This window comes from Fundulus heteroclitus, chromosome 11 (assembly GCF_011125445.2).
Source record: "Fundulus heteroclitus isolate FHET01 chromosome 11, MU-UCD_Fhet_4.1, whole genome shotgun sequence".
Lineage (NCBI taxonomy): Eukaryota > Metazoa > Chordata > Actinopteri > Cyprinodontiformes > Fundulidae > Fundulus > Fundulus heteroclitus.
In genome coordinates this window covers 4636086-4658190 of record NC_046371.1, presented here as the reverse complement: position 1 = coordinate 4658190, position 22105 = coordinate 4636086, and the positions used below count along the sequence as shown (strand labels likewise).

The 22105-nt window shown below is 38.4% G+C and overlaps 1 protein-coding gene across 2 annotated transcripts; it reads right to left on the bottom strand.

Moving 5' to 3' along the window:
* Positions 1-51: 51 nt before the first annotated feature.
* On the bottom strand, positions 52-20367 carry rcc1l (RCC1 like). 2 transcript variants are annotated; one of them, XM_036142764.1, is made up of 12 exons: positions 20192-20366; positions 18612-18894; positions 14089-14218; positions 12362-12490; positions 11651-11717; positions 9457-9508; positions 9276-9360; positions 7787-7968; positions 4672-4759; positions 4400-4573; positions 3167-3252; positions 52-1488 (listed from the first exon to the last, which is right to left on the bottom strand). In XM_036142764.1, the coding sequence occupies exons 2-12, from the start codon at positions 18891-18893 to the stop codon at positions 1411-1413; spliced, it is 1353 nt and encodes a 450-aa protein (XP_035998657.1). In that variant the 5' UTR covers position 18894; positions 20192-20366; the 3' UTR covers positions 52-1410. The 2 variants fall into 2 exon arrangements, with proteins under 2 accessions (XP_035998657.1, XP_021173190.2); XM_021317515.2 differs by lacking the exon at positions 12362-12490 and having other exon boundaries at positions 20192-20367.
* Positions 20368-22105: the final 1738 nt, after the last annotated feature.

Genomic DNA, 22105 nt, shown 5'->3' with positions numbered 1-22105 from the left:
TGTGAGGTGACAGTCGTTTAGAAGCACGATGCAAAAGTATTCACACCCCTGGAAGTTTTCGTTAACAGCAGCTTTATTTACTCGGTTTGAGCACAAACAAGGAATTTGACTTTGGTTCCACTTTGCCGTCAATGAAGGGGAAAAAAAGGATGTGAAATAAGCATTTTTATCAGATTTTACATTTTGTCACATTATGAAATTTTCACACATTTTATTGGGCTTTCAACACAAAGTAGAGCTTAACTGGAGAGGCAGGACAAACATTTACGTTATAACTTTTTTTTATAGCACTGAAAAAAATAGGGGCGGAGTCTGACAAATAAATACAAGATCAACTGATTCAGAATCAAATGATTCAGGATAAAGTGATTCAGAATCAATTGACTCAGAATCAAATGACGATCCAGAACCTAATGATTCAGAATCAGATGATTCAGAACTTATTGATTCAGAATCAAATTATTCCAAACCTAATGATTCAGAACCTAAGGATTCAGAATCAAATGAATCTGAACCTAAGGACTCAGAATCAAGTGATTCAGAACCTAAGGATTCAGAATCAGCTTATTCAGAACCTATTGATTCAGAATCAAATGATTCCAAACCTAATGATTCAGAACCCAAGGATTCAGAATCAAATGATCCAGGACCAGTTGCCTAGATCAATTGATTCAGGATCAAATGATTCAGGATGCATTGCTTAAGGATCAAATTATTCTGAATCAATGAATTCAGAATGAAATGATTCAGTGAACTAACAGGTTTCATTTAACACTTGACTCAGCTGCTTGGTGCCGACTCTGCAGAGGTTCTCAGAAACTGACCAACAGAAGAAAAACCCTTATAAAAATATATATCTATGGCCAAAATGGAGCAAACTTCATTAACATCAGAACATACTTATTAGATAATTTTTCTTATCTACTTCCAGAAGGTTTATTAAAGTAACGATTTGCTAAAAGTCTGAGAGACAGATGGCATAAACAGACGTTTCCATTCAGCTGCGATAAAACCTTTCTCTGGTGGATAAGGACCCGTCCAACCATCACGGCCGGTGCTGCTCTCCCTGAATCTGGCCACGAACACTAAATCCTGACGTACCAAAGAACCGAAGCTGGACTCTTCAGAACCAGCTAGCTTCTCCAGCTTTATCTGGATCAGGCAGGAAATGTTGAAACCTCGTTTTTCAGAAGAAACCGTTTGGTGCTTCTTCTACTTCCTTCCCTGCGGCACCATCTCACGTAAACCGAAACTTTACCGAGACATTTAAATCCAGCAAAAAGTCCGGTTCAGGAGACGACGGGACCGGTTCTCCACATTTAGAACATACAGAACTGGCTGAGGTCCACCTTCTCCCTCCCTGACGTCACCGGATGGATCCGAGCTCCGATCCGCAGTCAGCAGCGAGTCTCACAGGAGGGACTTCACCAGCGCCACCATGTGGTCCACGCCGCACGCTACATCCACCACCTGACCCGGGACAGTCACCTTGTGGAGAGAGATGCAGCGATCAGAGGAGGAATCCTGAGGGAGCGTTTATGAACCTCGACGCCCTCGAACCGTTTAAATGCTAACGGACGTCTGTGAAGGTAAACTGAAAGTCTCTCTGGAGGGACGAGCTGATGCGCAGATTTATAACCCAGACGACGTTTTCAGCCGTGAAACGTAAAGTCCTGGAGGCTTCAAACAACATTCAGGGATAAAATGGTTTCTCTGATCCTTCGCCTGTTCACTAAATATTGTCTCAGTCAGGGACAAGAAGTGAGGAACCTGGTGGTCAGTGACTCCAGTTTATCGTTCCAGTGCCAAGCACTGAGCTATATAATACACTGTAGTGCTAATCACCGTCTGTTAGAACGAGTCGCTGTGAAGCCACCAGCCGCCATATTGGTACTCCCTATTTCCCCCCAGTAACTAGGGAATATGTGCGCTACAGCATCGAATAACGAGGATTTTCTCATGTTCAGGGGGGGCTTAAAACTTTTAAAATGTCAAATGCCATATACTTTTATGTTATGTTCTAAAACTATCAAGTACTGAGATACTCATGTGCTAAAATATTTTGCATTTTATTTATAAATATATATATATATATATATATATATATCTCATTTATAAATATATAAATAATAGACAAAAACATATATTTACATATATGTGTACATATACTAGTGTTGCGCCAATGCCATTTTTTGGCCCCGATACCTGGCTGTGCAGCATTGGCCGATACCAATACCATCTGTTTGAAATTGATGTGTGCGTATATGAAGAACTGCATACTACTTAGGGTAGTAGAACTTTTTTTGCCTACCTGGAATGGGTGACAATAGTTTAATAAACTTTTGGCTCTCAAATGCCATAATAGTGCAACTTTCATGAACTTATATAACATGTATAAAACTAGTCAGGAGAGAGAAGGCTGCGTTTAAGTGACATACAAACATAAAAATGGTATCAGTGCCTATTTGTTGGTACTCGCTGATACCGATAACACAATTTTAGTGCTGGATCGGCGCCCCGGCCGATACTGGTATCGGTGCAACACTAATATATACACATACTTATATATACATATATATAATATGAATAACATGTAAAATATTTCAGCACCTAATTTCCTAGTGGTTCATAGTGTTAGTACATCCACTGACTGTAGAATTACCTGTGAAACGTTTTCTCTCAGCCAGAAAACTGCTTGTTGCTGCAACCAAATACTGTGGGATTCTGTGAGAGTAGGGAGCAGCAAGATGGCGGCCAGTGACTTCAGTTTTCCGGCGAAATCAGCACTCCAGTGTATTATATAGCTCAGTGGTACCGACAGAGCCAGCTCCCTGGATGTGAGCCGGTGTCTGTATGTAAACCTCTGAATTTCAAAGGAATTAATAAAAAGTTCCCTCTCTAATTAGTTATTTCTGACACAAATCATTTTTGCTAATCATAACTGACCTAAAAACAGAAAAACTTTATTATTTTAGGTCAAACTGTGAGTTTTATTCAGAACTAAACGGGGCATCAAGTAATAAACATATAACAGCCAGTCAAATGTTGCATCCAAGCAGTCGGGCGTGTAACAAAGACAAAGCAAAACCCTAAATCCCTTAGATGTGAACAACAAAAGTGAAATATTTTACACGAACAGGAAAGGCGGCGTGATCAAAGCTCTTACTCGCCAGGGGAAGAACTGGTCGTCTGTCTTCCCGATGCCCAGGCAGCCTCTCACGTTCTTCCCCCAAACGAACAGCTCGCCTCCATCTGAAAACCAACAGACCGGTCGTTTGTCTCGATTAGATGCTCCGTGGCAGCTTGCTGCAGCCGTGCGTTTAGGTGCAACACTGCATAAAGGGAACTAAAAGTAAGTAAAAATGTCTTGAAATTAGTGTATTTTTTCTTGATTAGAGCAGGTAAATAAGACTATTTGCCAATGAAATTAGCATTTTTACCCCTAAAATAAGATAATTAGACATCCTGCACTTGAAATAAGATCATGGAGATGAATTGTTCCTATTTTAAATGTAAAAATCTTATTCCATTGGCAAATAGTCTTATTTACCTGCTCTAATCAAGGAAAAATACACTACTTTCTAGAAAATTTTACTTACTTTCAGTTCCCTTTTTGCAGTGAACATTCCTGCTGTTATGTTGGTAAATGCACCTCAATAAATAACTCATTTAACAAGAGAAACGTAGAGCCATCAGGGTGATTAGATAGATAGATAGATAGATAGATAGATAGATAGATAGATAGATAGATAGATAGATAGATAGATAGATAGATAGATAGATAGATAGATAGATAGATAGATAGATAGATAGATAGATAGATAGATAGATATTTGAATCAATTTGAAGGTTACGGCTTAAAAGCTTAAAGGAAGGCACAGCATTCAGTTTTTCAGAGCATCAGGATATTATATTAGAATAATAAATTCAATTCAATTTTATTTATATAGCGCCAGTTCATGAAACATGTCATCTCAAGGCACTTTCCAAAGTCAAATTCAATCATATTATACAGATTGGTCATGAAGTTTCCTTTCTATGTCCCAGTATGAGGGATTGCTTTCTTTCGGTTCTCCTCCCTGTTAAAGGGGAGTTTTCCTCTCCACTGTCGCTTCATGCATGCTCAGTATGAGGGATTGCTGCAAAGCCATCAACAATGCAGACGACTGTCCACTGTGGCTCTACGCTCTTTCAGGAGGAGTGAATGCTGCTTGGAGAGACTTGATGCAACCTGCTGGGTTTCCTTAGAGAGGAAACTTTCTGACCAACCTGGAGGATCTGATGGAATTTGACTTTGGAAAGTGCCTTGAGATGACATGTTTCATGAATTGGTGCTATATAAATAAAATTTAACTGAATTGGACCCAAGGTTCAAGGAGATGTTCTGGAGGAGTCTCACCTGTCACGGCAGCAAAATGGCTTAAACCACACCGGACTGTGATGACGGCCACCGTCGGGTTGAACTCGGAGCGTCCGAACAGCGTGGGAGGAATCATCTCCGGCGTCGAAGACTCGGATAGCTTTGGTCCTTTTCCCAGAATGCCGTAGCCCCAAACAAACACTTCTCCCTTTTCTGAAGGTGAGTCAGAACCAGATTAGATGCGCCGACCTGAACGGATCCGCGTCTTTAAACGTTTTCCCTCGATGCGGCCGAAGGAACGGTGGCCTCACCGTTGAGAACGGCCACCTGGGTCCCTCCACACGCGGCCTGGACCACCTTCCCACAGCCTCTCAGCGGGAGATGACGCGGAGAGTTCATCTGAACCGGGAGCACAAAACAGCCTTCATGCCTCCACATCTGGACTGGACTCTGCACCACATTCGCATATTTGCACATTTGCATCACTGCATCTCTATCTAGCATTACAAATGCTGCCGAACTCTTAGTTTCTAAATGCATTCTTGCACAAATGCCCTTTGCACAATTTTTTGTTTTAAAAATGCTCACCTGTACACTGTGATCGCACACTGTCTCTTCCTCCTGCATTGTTTACATTTCAATTGTTTATTTTTTTAAATCACTGCTGCACCTTATACTGTAATTTACTGTAATTTACAAGCTGTATGCAACGAAATTTTGTTCTGTACGCACTCTGCATACAAAATGACAAATAAAGTTGTCTAAGTCTAAAAACAATCGGTTCACTTCATCAACAATATCTTAGTCACATTTTTCTCCTTTCAAACCTAGAGGTTCGGTCCAGGGGTCCGTTCTTCATACGTCGCTAACTCAGTTAGCAGGATTTCATTGTTGACGATTTGGCATGATCTTGGATCGTTTGGTTCTTCGAAAGACTTCCTGCACTTGTTGTCATAGCAACAAGTGCGCCAGCTTAAGCCTGCTCCAGAGCAGGCTTATTTCATGTAAACAAGATTAGATCACGGCTGTATAAGCGGAGGAGATAGGGAAGTCTGTCATAAACAGACAAGCACATCATTTAACAGTGGCTTTTAAAGAGGAAAAAGTGGTGTTAGAGCCATAAATAAAAAATATTTAAATTATTTGTATGATGGGTTGCTTTTTATTTTTATCATATTCAGTAAGAAGATTTGTTGGGCCATTTTATTGTGAAGTTTAGTTTACTTTGAAAGGCTTGCTTCCTGTCGAGCCGTATATTGTATTAGAAAAAACTATGGTTGGATTATCTAGACACGGAGCAATACAGTTTTACCGTGTAAACTGTGGATGACTTGGAAAAGGAAGATTTTCATTTTTTTATGGATAAAGATTTTTTTTTTGTTAAAATTCACAGTTTGCATGTGTTCTTTACTTCCCGTGTCTAAGGAATGACACTGAAATTTGGATCTCTTGACATAACAAGTGCCTTTTTAAAATAAAGTATAATAATTAAAGGCTACCATTTTGTAGAATATTTTTGTATTTCACTTTTACTTGTTCCCATGTTCTAGTGGGTCCCGTGGAGGCTCTGATATAAAATAACAAAGTAAATATGAAATTATTAAAATGCAAAAATACATACTGTAGAAAGTGATAGAAACATCTACCATGGACAGTATTTACGCATTAATTTGTCTGCTGCTTTTTGCCAGCCCTCTCTCCTGGCTTTAACAGATTTGAGGTGTTTTAATTAATGACTCATATTCGGCATAACCTTCCATTAAAAGCTCTTGTTCTGCTTGGGAGAAAAACTGTGGGCGTTTTTTGTTCATGCTGAACAGCCAATAGCAGCGCTGCTGATCATTGTTTCTACTATCGATACATTTCCCCTTTTAAACAAACGCATGAACGCGCAGTTATCTCAGATAACTCAATCCAGCCATACTAATCATAAACAACAGGCGTGTTCAAAGAACCCAATTAGCCGGATCAGGATTAGCCGGATGAAATCATCTTGGATGTGTCATTTGATCTCGGATGTTTTAAGCAACGTACGAAGAATGGGCCCCTGAACTACTTTGGTCCAGAGTGCAGCCCGTGTTTACTTCCTGGTTCCTGAGCCAATCAGATGAGAGTTCCCAGGGTTCCTAACACAGAGCGCAGCATTTTGTACTTTATGTTGGCTAAAGAGCAGCAGTCCGCTGACATGGAAGCCAGAAAGAGAAGCGGACCAGAAATGGGACAGAATGGACCATTATGGACACGTCTGTCAGTAAAAATTCACAACAGCAACACACCATTTAAAAAATGCACATTAGATTGTTGTGATTGACAAGCTGTAGTACCGATTTGAGCCACAAGGTGTCATAATTACTTAGAGCTCCTTTAAATGAACGTTTAAAGAAACCTTAAATGGGCCGTTGTGAGGCTTCCTGCAGCAGTCTGGGGTTCAATTCCTAACTTCAAGACCAAAGGCCCTCCATTAGTTGTTAAAAGTGTTTCTAATCAACTTTTGTAATAAATACTGAATTAATCGCACAATTTTTATTTTATTTTGACGTCCTCGGAACCTGCATCCGGTTCTTCAAGCAAATGAGCCTAAAGTCAGAAGCAGCTTTACAAGTTAAATTAATATATCAATATATCTTTTTTTCCTTCATCTGATTTTTTTCAAATTATAAACCAACTTCTGCAATATTTGTTTTTTTTTTAATAATTTCTAAACGGAAATTTTATTTATTTAAGAGCAAACTTTAAATAAACAAGTTAAAATTTTTCAGACAGGACCACCTTCAAATTATAAACCAACTTCTGCAATATTTGTTTTTTTTTATTAATTTCTAAACGGAAATTTTATTTATTTAAGAGCAAACTTTAAATACACAAGTTTAAATTGTTCAGACAGGATGTTTTCTAACATTTCTAACAAATCTAACACTAATCCAAGTTAAAGTTTGCAACGTTTGATTGGTTCTGCACGTTTATCTTGAACGATTGATGATAAAACCTCAACGACTGCACTGCAAAAATGGATCTAAAAATAAGTAAAATGTTCTTAAGGTTAGTGTATTTGTCCTTGATTTGAGCAGGTAAATAAGATTATCTGCCAATGGAATGAGAATTTTAACCCCTAAAATAAGATAATTAGACATCCTGCATTTGAAATAAGATGATGGAGATGAATTGTTCCTATTTTAAGTGCAAAAATCTCATTCCATTGGCAAATCATCTTATTTACCTGCTCAAATCAAGAAAAGATACTCATTTTAAGAACATTTTACTTATTTTTAGTTCCGTTTTTGCAGTGTGATAAACTGAGTTTTACATCAACACACCTAACCCTTAACAGGAAGTTAGGAAAAACAGAAACCTCCCTGGCGTCTTGGCTGAAGCTTAAAATATCAGCCCAGAAACTCTTCCTCTACCTGAGCAATGCTCTCCTCTCACCTGCGTGGACTCGGTGGCCGAGGCCAGCTGCCGGTACTCGGAGTTTCCCCAGCCGAACAGCTGACCGTCTCTGGAAACGGCCAGGCTGCAGTCGCCATACGTGCTGATCTGCTGCACCTCCACGCCGGCCAGGTCGCCTCCCAGCTCCACCGGGCAGGAGCTGACGTCGTGGTGGCCCAGACCTGCGATGAAGACCAGACTTTAATTAAAAACACCTTCAAGTATAAAATCCTTTGCAGGAAACTTTTACGACCACAAATTCAGTTTATTTTACAGGGATTTTATGTGAAGGTGTGCAATGCTCTCCTCTTTAGTCTCATTCCTCCAAATTAAATCCTGTGCAAAATATTCCCTTCATCGGTTCGGCTGATTAGTAAACAGACCCCTGTGTGCCGTGCATTAGTATTTATCCCCCTGAGTAAGAAGTTCATAGAACCGGCTTTCACTGCAGTTACCACAGCAGCTCTTGGTACGTCTCTACCGGCTTTACACGTCTATAAAACTAAACCATCCTTCATTGGGAAACACCTCTAACGCAGTCAGACTGGATGGAGAACATCTAAACACGAGTTTTGTTTAAATAATTTATTAAAAGAAGCTGTTGCAGAGTTCCTCGGTGCTCTAAGGAACGTTACACATTTGCACATATGCTATATGCTGCTGAAATGCTGAAGCCACAAATAGACTATTGCTTACAGTGTTACATTTCTATTGTTTACATAAATCGCTGCTGCATCTGGATACGTGAATAGCACACCATTTCCCATGCATTGTTTACATTGTTACATTGTTTTTCATCTCAATTGTTCACATAAATCGCTGCTGCATCTTTATCCTGAAAAATAGTGCAATCTACTGTGATTTTTAGAGTGATTCTTTTGAAGCTGTATGCAAACGAAATTTCATCCTGTACGCACTTTGTGCACACAAAATAACAATAAAGATATCTATCTATCGCAGATCCTTCCTCCCAGCAGCTGTCAGACTTTTACTGCTTCCAACAAATCCAAAAAGTGTTCACCTCCATATTTTAGTCATTTCTATTCATTTCTTATAGTCTGCCCTACTCAGTAGCACCTTCTTTAATTTCTTTAGTGCGCTACTTTTAACTAGGGCTGGACAATAATTCCATAACAATATCAAATTAATTTGCCTTGCTGCCCTTCTGCTCACCGCGGGGGCAGATACCCTCCCAGGCCCTGCTGCCAATGCTGAGCAAGCTCTGCAGTGGCGGTAACCCAAGCCTGAGGACACATTACAGCTGCTAAATGTTGGAAGTTATAATAATTATTATTACATTTTAAAAGCATTTACTGCACCTTGAAGACAGCTGGTAAAGGGTGTATTTAAATGTAGGATTGTCACAACTATCAAACAAAGCTAATATAGTTTGACCAATGAACTTCTCGGTCAGAATAGCAACAAAGACGTGAATCCGTAACTTCTTCTCTTTAGATTTCAAAGCTAGAACCGTCTGGATGGCACTGACCCGTCTGACCGTCGGCTCCCCAGCCACAGGAGAACACTTTCCCCGTGTCGGTGAGGAACAAGCTGTGGTCCTGGCCGCACGCCACCTGCCGAACAGAACCCAGAATCAGGAGCTTCCTTCACACGGCAGGGAACGTCCGGCAGCGAGACGGAAACCACGACGATATTCAGAGACCGCTCACCTGGACCAGCCTGCTGCCGAAGCCTTCGATCCTGTGGATCACGTGGCTGCCGCTGAGGAAACAGGAGAAATGCTAACAATGTGCTCAGCGATAAGGGAGAACAGCGCCATCAGGAGGCGCCCCATAGTCACTGCAGGCCCTCTTTACATTTGTCCTACATTAGATTCATCTAAAGCCAGAAGACCCTGACAGTGAAGTAGGGCTGAACGATTTTGGAAAATATTTTCCAATTTTCTTAATATTGCGATTTTTTTCCCAGTTTAATTTATAATGTCTTTTTAAAGATATACAAACAACAAATCAATTTGTTTCCTCGCCATGTGGATTAGTTGCTAAAAGACCTGCAGCATCTAAACTCAGAGCAGAAATGATCGTGTTCTGACTACAATATATTTCAACCTAAATTGCAATTTTGACTTTTCTCCGCATTAACCACAAGCAACAAAAATGTTCTCTAAATAAAGACGTTTGTAAACAAGGACTATTTAAATAAAGAACTTTTAATGTTTCTATTGATCAGAATATTATTCAAGAGAACAGCTTTTAATTGACTTGGACATCAATCCTTGTTGAACATAAAGTGCAACCAACAAGCAAGTCTATGTATTAAAGTGATTGATCTGTACTTAATGCTATGTATGATTATATAAACTCTAAAACAAGTAATAAAATTAGATTATCTCACTGCTGCAACTGTCTTCCCTTCCATGTGGAGGCAAACCCACTTTAAACATTTTATCAACACCTAATGGACGTGTCTAATTCCCTGATTGTTACAGAGCCAAAAATTGCAGACCTCTGCGATTTGGAAATTGCGTTTTTTTAAATCGCGATTATATTGAAAATGCGATTAATTGTTCAGCCCTACAGTGAAGGTATTTAAACAATACATTATAGAGTCTCTGCACTTTTTAATGCTCATCTAAACATTTCTTAGAAGACACTGCAGGCTGAAAACAACAACAACAACAACTGTATGGAAACTTATAAAAACCAAAAATATTGATGAACACTGCTGGAAAACATGGAAACAAGGAAGTCCAGCTGCGTTAATTGAAATATAAAGGACACAAAGGACATTTCTGCACAGGACTAGATATCAGACCAGGAAGGTAAAACGTAACAGTTTTGCTTCTGTAGACAAAAATAAAGTGATAATTTAAAAAGGAGAAATAAACGAAATTTTAGATACAGTTGATCACTTCTGCCTATTTTCATTTTGATGCTGATGATACTGTTTTGTATTGAGCTGCCAACATAATAAAACATGCTAATGAAAAGCTACAAGCAGCTTCCGATGTGCTACAGTCTAATTTAAACAATGGAAATGCTCATAAATCTAAAGTAATGTATTCCAATTCCAAGATAATGTCCAATTCACAGTTGTTGCAGCCCATTAATACTTCTCAGGGCTCTCCAGTCGAAGTAGTGTCTCAATATAAACATTTAGGTTTTATTATTGATGATTCTCTGGGTTTTGCTGCCTATATTCAACAGTCCCCAATTGAACTTGGGTTTTTATTTTAGAATTCAACGTTTGTCTTTTGAGGCTAGAAGGCGTCGTGTCATCGCCTCTTGGACTATGGCGATGTAATTTATATGCATGCATGTTCACACTGGTTGCATATGTTGGATTCTCTGTATCGTTGTCGTCTATATTCCCATGTTGGATGGATTTCCTTCTCCACCCGTAGACTCTGTCACTGGTATAATTACATTTACAAAGCCATCTTTGGTTTACTTCCCTTTTATCTTCTCTCCCTTGTTAATAGAAAATAGTCAGAAGGCTATTCTCTGCGTTTGAATGAGTTAATTTTACTAAATGTATGGAAGTTTCACTCTGATTTTGCAGCTCCCTCAGACTGGAATGAACTGCAGAAGGATTTGGTCTCTTGATGCATTTAAACAGATTTTTAAGCCAGTTTATATATAAGGTAAAGGATTTGCCTAATTTTTAAATCGTTTTCTGCCAAAATTGTATCTTTAATGTATTTCCATGTCTGTAGTTTTTGATTTGAAGTCGTGTGCTGCTGCCATTCTTGGTCTCTCTTGAAAAAAGAGATTTTTAACCTACCTGGATAAATAATGGTTACCTACATACCCCATTGCAGATCAAAATATTGCTATAAGCATTATAAAGTTATGAGTTTGACAACAGGGCATTAAAAATATGCTTTTAGGCGGAACCACAGACCTGTAGACCTCCTCATCGACTATCCTCCTCCCACACTGGCCGTAGGCGTTGTTCCCCATACTGAACACTGAAGACAGACAGCAGACAGGACTCAGAATGCAACAGGATTCATCATTAGGGAATAAAAAAAATAAAATAAATAAATTCATGTTTTATTTGCCTCTGCAGGAGCTTCACGTTAGCTGACCTAATAAACTACGTAGACTTTAATTAGGGCATTAATGTTTAAATCAATTGGAAAACATGAAAGTGGAGTTAGTTTCGGCAACATACACTGCAAAAACGGATCTAAAAATAAGTAAAATGTTCTTAAAGTTAGTGTTTTAATCCTTGATTTGAGCAGGTAAATAAGATTTTCTGCCAATGGAATGAGTATTTTGACCCCTAAAATAAGATAATTAGACTTCCTGCACTTGAAATAAGATGATGGAGATGGATTGTTCCTATTTTAAGTGCAAAAATCTTATTCCATTGGCAAATCATCTTATTTACCTGCTCAAATCAAGGACAAACACACTCATTTTAAATAATATTCTACTTATTTCTAGCTTCGTTTTGGCAATGTAGGTGAAAAATAGAGAAAACTAAATAATTCACTACCTGATGATATTCACCAGAACATTGGTTTGGGTCGGCCACGACTCCTGATTCTGATTTTCTAATTAAAAAAAAAAGAAGCTCAGACCCAGAGGACTGGTGTGGACCTGTTACCTCCCTCCTGGTCGGTGAGGACCAGGGAGTGGGCGCGGCCGCAGGAGACCTGGACCACCCTGGTCTGCTGAGGCTGGGCGAGAGGCAGGGCCACGGGGGACGGCTCCAGGACGTAATCGTAGCTTTTATCTGGACAGAGAGAATGATGGGGAACGCTTCCTCGTCAGAAATTCACTACCTGGCAATATGTCTCAAAGTAACAACAGAGCAAAACAACTTGTTCGTTTTTTAGTTTTTTCCCCGTTTTCTTTTCTTTTAAAGGGACAGTGTGTAACTAATTTGGCTCTTAATTAGCAAAAATCAAGTATTGCTTTTCTAAATACACATTCTGCCAAAGTCTAAGAACATCACAACAAAAAAATGAAAGCTTTCTCATAACTTAGAATTAGTAGTTTATAAATACTTAGGTGGCGTCTTCATTTCGGATTTCAGCAACAACAAAAAAAAGTGCAGAAATAAATGTGCAATTTGACGTATTAGTTTGGATCTATTTAACGTACAGGCAAAATAAAAATGGAGATTTATCATAAAGTGACAAATCAATGTTTGATTTCACTCCCTGGCCGACTAATTAAAGCGACTAAAGCATTAAAAAGGTTTCATGGTTAATGTTTGAGTTTTTGTTTCTCCTGAGTTTAAAGCAAGAAAATAGAGAATATTCAATATTTTCTGAGATACTGAATTTAGGGTGTCAGTTACAATCAAAATAAAAACTGTTGAAATATATCAGTGTGTGTGTGTGTGTAATTAATGAATATAATATACAAGTTTCATTTTGTAATTAAACATTTTGGAATTACTAAAAAAAAATTATTTACTTTTTCATCATATTCTAATTATATGACCCATAATTAGATAACTATATATCAGGAGGTCCCAACAGTTCACTGCTCTCATCAACTCTGTGAACAAAAATATAAAGTTCACAAGGAAGGATGTTCACGTCCCAAAAGTCGACTCCGTCAAGTAATAATAGATAATTAGATATCCTGAACTTGAAATAAGATGATAGAGATGAGTTGTTTCTGTTTTAAGTCCAAAAATCTTATACTATTGGCAAATCATCTTATTTACCTGCTCAAATCAAGGACAAATACATAAATTATATGTATTTCTAGTTCTGTTTTTGCAGTGAAAACGTTTCAGCAGAGAAGAAGCCGCTCAGAGGACCAACTTAACTTCTTTAGCTCCACCTGGATTATTGGGACGCATCAGGACGTTATAAAAGCAGCTTTGTTCCTGCGGCTGTAATCGAACTGAACAACATTTAACGGACCATATAGTCCATTTCTATTTTAATAATTTGTTCTGTATTTATTCTAATGATTCAACTTGGCTTGGTTTTATTTCTGGTATGTTTAGATGTTTCCGTCCTCTAAAATGTCCTGATTGTCCAACCTTTGAGTACTAGGAGTACTTTTTCTTAAAAATATGTTGTTTTTTTTGGGGGTCTGCTGTGTGTTAGTTTTTACAAAGTGTGTTTAAAGCAATCCCTTCTCACTGTAAAGCAATTCTGCCTCTGGGTATCGATAAAATAACCAGAACCTGAGACACAAGGAGAGTCTGAAAAAGCCCGACTGTGTCCCTGCAGAGAATCAGACGCTGCCTGCGTTAGAAAGGTTTTATCTTCTGGAATTGGCCAACGTGTGTTCAGATATTATCTGTTAGATATTATTACATTAAAACAAAATGTCTAAGAGGAGGAGGCGGCGGCGGTGGTATCTTACGCCGGCTGTGCTGGGTGCGCTGGAAGCCCAGCTGGGAGTCCTTGTTCAGACCCATACCCCAAAGTTTGGTCACATCTTGGGATGAAGAGGCCATGAGAGTGAAGCCATAACCGCAGGCAGCAGAAGAAATCTGCAACAGAAGAGCAAAAGTCTTAAAATCATACTAAAAAAATCTAACCTTTGTTCACGTTACATGAATGTGAAGAGGATGGAAATCAGCACAAGGCTTTGAAACGTTCCTATGAATAAAGATCTGAGTTCTGCATCAGCCGCCATCAGTAGATCTGTTGTACACTGCAAAAACGGATCTAAAAATAAGTAAAATGTTCTTAAAGTTAGTGTTTTAATCCTTGATTTGAGCAGATAAATAAGATTTTCTGCAAATGGATTGAGTAATTTGACCCCTAAAATAAGATAATTAGATATCCTGCACTTGAAATAAGATGATGGAGATGAATTGTTCCTATTTTAAGTGCAAAAATCTTATTCCATTGGCAAATCATCTTATTTACCTGCTCAAATCAAGAACAGATACACTCATTTTAAATAATAGTTTACTTATTTCTAGTTCCGTTTTGGCAATGTAGAAAAACTTCATGGCAGCACTACACTGCAAAAAAGGCAACAAAACGTAAGTAAAATATTCTAGAAATCAGTATATTCTTCCTCGATTTGAGCAGGTAAACAAGATTATCTGCCAATGGAATGAGTATTTTTACCCCTAAAATAAGATAGTTAGATACACTGCACTTTAAATAAGATGACTGAGGTGAGTTGTTCCTATTTTAGGTGCAACATCTCATTCCACTGGCAGATAAACTTATTTACCTGCTGAAATAGAGGAGAAATACACTCATTTCAAGAACATTTTACTTACTTTTAGTTACTTTTTGCAGTGAAGGCTCCGTTAAACTAGAGATCTTTCTCTGTGCTTTGCTGCAGAACACCTACGGCTCAAACAGGTGGATGGAGAGCATCTAAGAACATCAGTTTTCAACTCTTCTCAACAGGTTTTACGTCTAGGCTTTGACTAGGCCATTCTAACATGTATTTTCCTTCTAAGCTCCTCACTGCAGCTCTGGCTGCATGTTTAGGGTTGTTATTTTGCTGGAAGATGAACCTCTGCCCAAGTCTCAAGTGTTGCCTCGTTTTGACACTACTAATTATCCCCAGCATGTCGTAGGGATAGTTTCCTAACCATTTACTTTTCTCACACATAGAAAGTACTCCTGGGTCAATGTGAGCTTCTGTGCTTTCTGTGTCTCTGCTCTGTCTTCTCTAAGCCCCAGTGGGTCGAGGCAGATGAGCGTTCACACTGAGCCTGGTTCTGGTTCTGCTGGAGGTTCTCCTCCCTGTTAAAGGGGAGTTTTCCTCTCCACTGTCGCTTCATGCACGCTCAGTATGAGGGATTGCTGCAAAGCCATCAACAATGCAGACGACTGTCCACTGTGGCTCTACGCTCTTTCAGGAGGAGTGAATGCTGCTTGGAGAGACTTGATGCAACCTGCTGGGTTTCCTTAGACCAGGGGTGTCAAACTAATTTCTTTATTGGGTCACTTTGGCATCATGAAGTCATTAAAAGGGCCGTTTGCATGTGTATCGCTGAAACTTTTTATTTCATAATTTCATTCCAGTTCACATAAAAATGTAAAAAAAAAAAAAAAAAAAATGTACAGTAACATAAAAGTAGCACCTTAGGCCCTGTTTATACAGTTTATCTGCAAAAAAAATTATATTATGGTGAGTTACACTTTAAACTCCTCATTCTGCATCACTTTTTCTCTTTTTGGACATTTCTGGGTTGTTTTAATGTGTTGAGGGAAAAGAAATGACATCTAGTGGCAGGATGATGTTACTACATAGTTTAAAAAAAACATCATTCGCTACAGGAGGCACAGTTTTAGCTACTTTATACAATTTAAAATGATATATGCCTCTACTTTATGGCTCATGTAGGCCAAAATGTTTTGGTCTCATCCGACTAAAACTCCTTTGCTGCGTCTCCAACACAGCTTCTAGAAAGCAGGACTTATGGTTGTCCTTTAACGATGTCTTTATTCTTGACATTTTTCCATTAAAAGATTTATGGAGAGCAAACCTTTTAGCCTGAGCATCATTTCTCTGCAGCTCCTCCAGAGCCACCATGGTCCTCCTGGTTCTCTGATTAAAGCTCTTTTCTCCCAGCCTGTCAGTCCAGGTGGACATCCATGTCTTGGTGTACGGCTGGGCGATAAATTGATTTTATCGATTAATTCAAATTTGCAACTCGTGAAGATTTAATTTTGAAAAAAATCAACATTCTTTTATTGCCATCGCACTCCCCTGGTTTTCCATGAAACTTTGCACTATTCAAGTCCTGAAAGGGGAATTGTTTTGGTAATAGCACGAAATGGAAAATATATTGTCAAAACCTTTTTACCCTGAGACGAGGCACTTTAAGTTATTAATTTACTTATTTTTTAAGTTGGTGTGAAGTAAAGCCTGTTCTTAGCAAACAATTTAGTGTTATATTTTCATCATTTACTATGGCAGCCGCCATCTTGCTTTATAAGTGTGTTTTACACTGCAAAAAGAGAACAAAAAGTAAGTAACATTTTCTTGAAATGAGGGTATTTGTCCTTCATTTGAGCAGGTAAATAAGACTATCTGCCGGTGGAATTAGGTTTTCTGACCCCTAAAATAAGATAATTAAATAATCTTCACATGGAATAAGATGACGGACATTACTTGTTTCTATTTTAAGTGCAAAAATCTTATTCTATTGGCAGATCATCTTATTTATCTGCTCAAATCAAGGACAGATACACTTATTTTAAGAAAATGTTACTTACTTTTAGTTCGTTTTTGCAGTGTATAAGGTGCACTTTGAATTCAGCTCATTTTCCAGATGAGATCATTGAAATAAAAAGTATGTTTTTAAAAATAATTTCAACCGTTTTTTTATAAAAAAAAAAATCAATTAGATTCGGTAAAAAAGATCAGATTTGATTTTTAAGCCATTTCGCTCTACTTGGTGGGTCTCCAGGAGGTCCATCCTCTCTAGGTCCAGATTATGAATGGATCAGAGCTCTGGGAGATGTTGTAGAACCTGAAACTGCTTTAAACCGAACCAGAACTTCCTCCCTGACCCGTCTGTTGGGTTCCTTGGTCTCCATGATGCTGCTTGTTCTATAATGTTCTCTAAGAATCTCTGAGGTTCTTAGAGAACAGAACCAGACCTGCTGGATTTGTCCTGAAATGAAACTGAATTTACCACCTGGGTTGTGTCCCGAAGGCAAATTGCTGCAATGGATTTTATTTAGAGGCGTTTTCCTTCAACTTTACAATAAATAACTAAACTACTAAACTCCTGATAAAACACAGGCAGGTTTGCTGTTCCAATTAAACTGTTTCCCAATTATACCAAACAATTAATTTGTTCGCCCAGCTGATGACTGAGCCCACACAGACAGTAAAACTGCTGCAGGAGGTTCTGGGTGATAAAACATTTGCCCTTTTGCGCCGTAATGAATTAACGCTGTAAGCAGAGAGCTGCTGGAAATGACTGTGAGTTTAACCTTTTTAAGCATAACTCGAAAGTCAAACCCATTTGAAATTAAAGTAGAAATAAGCTCACCTTTACAATCTTTGTCACAGATTTTTGAAAATATGTTGGAACAAAACGACGATAAAACTAAAACATTGAGTCTGTGGAGGAAACTGTAGGCACATTTTAAAAGATTTTTTTAAAATCATATTTGATGCTTGGCTGTACAGTGGGTATCAGTCCACTGCAAAAACTGAACTAAAAATAACTAAAATTTTCTTGAAATCAGTTCATTTATCCTTGATTTGAGCAGGCAAATAAGATGATCTGCCAACAGAATAAGGTTAATGCACTTAAAATAGGAACAACTCATCTTTATCATCTTACTTCAAGTGCAAGATGTCTAATTATCTTATTTTAGGGGTCAAAATACTCATCCCATTGGCAGATAATCTTATTTACCTGCTCAAATCAAGGATAAATTAACTGATTTCAAGAAAATTTTAGTTATTTTTAGTTCTGTTTTTGCAGTGTAGCGGGTACACTGCAAAAACGGAGCTAAAAATAAAGTCAAATTTTCTTAAAAATTAGTGTATTTGTCCTTGATTTGAGCAGCTAAATAAGATTATCTGCTGATGGAATGAGTATTTTGACCCCTAAAATAAGATAATTAGACATCTTGCACTTGAAGTAAGATGATAAAGATGAGTTGTTCCTATTTTAAGTGCAAAAAAATCTCATTCCATTGGCAAACCATCTTATTTACCTGCTCAAATCAAGGACAAATACACTAATTTCAAGAAAATTTGACTTATTTTTAGCTCCGTTTTTGCAGTGTAGGTTGTGGGTTCAAATCCAACCCTGGGTCTTTCTGTATGGAGTCTGCATGTTCTCCCTGTGCATGCGTGGGTTCTCTCCGGGTACTCCTGCTTCCTCCCACAGTCCAAAAACACATGACTGTTAGGTTAATTGGCCTCTCTAAATTCTCCTGGTTTACCTGCTCTGCGGTCTCCAGGCGGTACGGAGTCAGCTGGTACTTGCGGGGTCTCTTCCTGCCGCTGTCAGGCACCACGAAGCTGGGAATGCCCAGCGCGCCGGTGAAGCTGAAGCCCCACACAAACACTTTGTGGGTGGGCTTTCTGTGTTCGCCCACGTACTGAAAGACCGGGCCGCCGCTCTTCTCCTGAGGTCTGGACCCTCTGCTCAGTGTGGCGTAAGCGCACAGACGAAGGGCCGGACGCAGGCGGCGAGGGCCGAGGCGGACACATGCCAGAGCCATCCTGCAGACAGGAGCAAAGGAGCCCAGATAACGTTAAAGAAGATTAAAAGTGTCATCTTAGAAAAATAACCCTTTATATACACATCAGGCTGAACTGTAAACAGCTGTTTCTAATTAATATCAGCGTTACCATAGGGATGAACAATAATTCAATATCAATATATATCGCAATATAACTTTATTTAATAAAAGGTGATGACATTTCTGATATTTCAATATACATTTTTCACTGACTGACGTTCTGGGTTTTATTTTTTTTAAAAGCAAATATTTCTAAAATGTTATATTGTAGTTTTATATACATAGTAAAATAATCATCATATGTTTGTACAGGTATCTGTTGTAGTATGCTTGCCAGTCATTTTGTTAATATTGACCAAAATTAAGAAATATATCGTGATATAGGTTTTGGCCTATATATAATGTTAAACAAGTTAATCAAACACAGTGGCAGGCAGCCTACTGCTCCCTTATTAGTGGATTAAATGCAGGGAACACATTTTACTGGGATGTACCAATTGCATTCCCAAATAAAGATGATTATTATCAATAAGAACAACATTTGGAAAACACACTTAAAAACACTAAACACTAAAAATAAAAATTATTAAATGAAACTGCGGTCAATAAACAGGTACAACTTATTGAAAGCTCCACAATCCCAACTGGTTAAGGTAAAGTCAAAGTTTCTCTAAACTGTTTGAAGGTCTGAATGTTTCTGTTGTAAAAAATGGCTGAGGTGCAGATCTCAGGTTTCCCTCCTTAATCTCTGACCGCAGAGCAAGGCACTCCCACACCTGCACACCTGGATTCAAAGCTTGGCTCCCTCATTGGTCTCAGTAGAAACAGGTGACACGCTGAGGAGATCATTTGTTTCAGGCGTGTTGAAGCTGAGCTCACGAAGACAGTCTTAATGAAAACACACCTGCGCAAACTATCCGGTTTTGTTGCTTTAAATTTATCGCTGAATCTGCAACCAACAGTTTGAATATCCAAAAACATCGAGTTCAAACATTCTTAACGTTTTCCAACAGCTGACAATTGACACGCGAAGCACCCCCCAACAATTTAGGATGAAATTATCCCAATTAAGGGAATTCAAAAATAATTAAAATGGTTTAATAGATTGTATCGATGCCGAACTATACAAAAGCTATACTTCAAGTGTATGAATCATTTAAATGTGTTCTAATCAAACCCTACTTTTAGGAGCATGTAAATAAATCTTAAATTGGCATAAAAATGTATGGAATTCCACAAAGCGCTCCGCGTTTTAGCAAAGGAGCCTCTGAACTCACCTACAGTGATTGATTAAGCGGCGTTTCTTCCCGTCCAGCTGCCAAATATAAAATCTAAACAATGTGTTGTATGTAACACAAGGATAGAAGATGTTTTACTGCCATTAAAATTTTGTTTTAGCTCCATGAGACAGAAAAGCAATCATTTCCGGTACGACTCTCCTCAGAGTAAAAATGTGTTCCAGTCACGGACCACAGCGCCACCTGCTGGAGGGGAGTAACCAACGGCACGTCTCTGGATTTGACATTACTAACGTCAAATCCATAGTCAAGAGTATAAATAATAGTTTTATTATTGTTGTTGTTAAATAAATCCCAGAACTGGGCTATAAAATGTTGTTGAACCAATCAGTGTGTAAAATAAAAGTAAAATCAAGTTCATATCAACATCCCAATAACAGAAAATAACACAAATAAATAATATAAGGGAAATAACGCACAACTACTGCCAAAATAAGATTAAAAATGCCTGTAAATGCAATTTGAAGCTCCCTGCATACAAAAGCAGAAATAACCAACAAATAAAGAAATTATTAGATAAACCTGTGAGCAGAGAGGGGCAACATATAAGAAAATGAAAAACAAAAAAGTTGATGTATGGCGATAATAATAAAAAAAATGGAAAGCGTTCCAACAGGATGCAAAGTTTAAGCATAACGATAGAAACCTCCACAATTGAGCACAAAAGCAACAAGCATGAATGAAGACCAAAGTGAAAGCAAATTATTTTTAACCTGATCAGGATTTTACATCTTCTACACTTCCAAGTAAAATTGTAAATTATGTGTGTGCATCTATTTTCTTACATTAAATGTTTTCCTTTTCGAAAAACATTTTTGCAGCACAGAATAAGACTAGAGAAGCACACCTGCGTTCGCTTCCACTCTGCAGAATCAACCTAATGTGCTCTCGTGCCGGATTAGAGCTGATCTGGAAACTAGTTAATGCTGCAGGACAGTCGGTCAGGTGAGCGTCTGACCTTCACCTCACGGCTCATCGGCCTACATCAACAGAGGCTGGCTGAGGTGCCAGGTGAGTCAGGCTGAAGCTCCTCACCTGAGTCACCTGATGCTGCAGCTGTCTGTGCATGGAAGGACGCCACCCATGGAGATAGAGGCTACTTAAAGTCTGTCAACAGGTCAGGCAGAAACTCCTCCAGGGGGGCATCTGAGTGTATTTTCCCATTAAGTATAGTTGTTTATGTTTGCTCTGGTTGTTTCAGGATAAATGACCCTTGACAAGCAGAAAAGGCCTAAAAATTACTCATATTCAGAGAAGAAAAAAGCGTATGCTGTTGACATCAGGTGATCAAAGTCCCAGAAATCATTGCAACATGACACTGTTTAATTTCTTCTTGGTTCCACAGTACACCATGACAAATAAACAGTAAGAATCAAATCATAAAAAAATGGCAAAATAAACAAAAAAGCATCCAAATACAAATAAGAATGTTTATTGGAACAGAAATATCCCAAAAAAAATTAAACTTCTTATAAAATCCTTATTAGATTATAGATATTTTTGAGTGCTCAAATCCAATTCACCTGCTCTGAGTCACCAAAATATCTAAAAGACGTTTTTAAATTATCACTAACTAAATCAATCTATTGTGAACTTCCCAAACATTTTTAGGGCTCTTTCACAACAAGTGTAAAAATATAAAAAATGTATAATCTTAGCAGCAATGTAGCATCTTTACAGCTCGGGCTCCCATGACTGTCCTGCAGGACCTTGTTGTCCGTCACGCTGCAGCTGAAGAAGCATGCTGAGAAGCTGCACATCACTCTGCACCACATTAGGAAACATTGTGATATGCGATTATATTTGTAAATGTTTCAATAACAATATACTTTGTGATAAATGCAGAACAAATTAAAGGAGAGCCTTGATGCAACCTGCTGGGTTTCCCTAGAG

Coding starts and splice junctions, on each gene's coding strand:
- rcc1l (XM_036142764.1), bottom strand. CDS start 18,893: ATGGCTCTGGCATGTGTCCGCCTCGGCCCTCGCCGCCTGCGTCCGGCC. Junction 4,760..7,786: donor CGGCCACCGAGTCCACGCAG/GTGAGAGGAGAG, acceptor CTCCCGGTTCAG/ATGAACTCTCCGCGTCATCT. Junction 3,253..4,399: donor CCATTTTGCTGCCGTGACAG/GTGAGACTCCTC, acceptor GTTGGTTTTCAG/ATGGAGGCGAGCTGTTCGTT.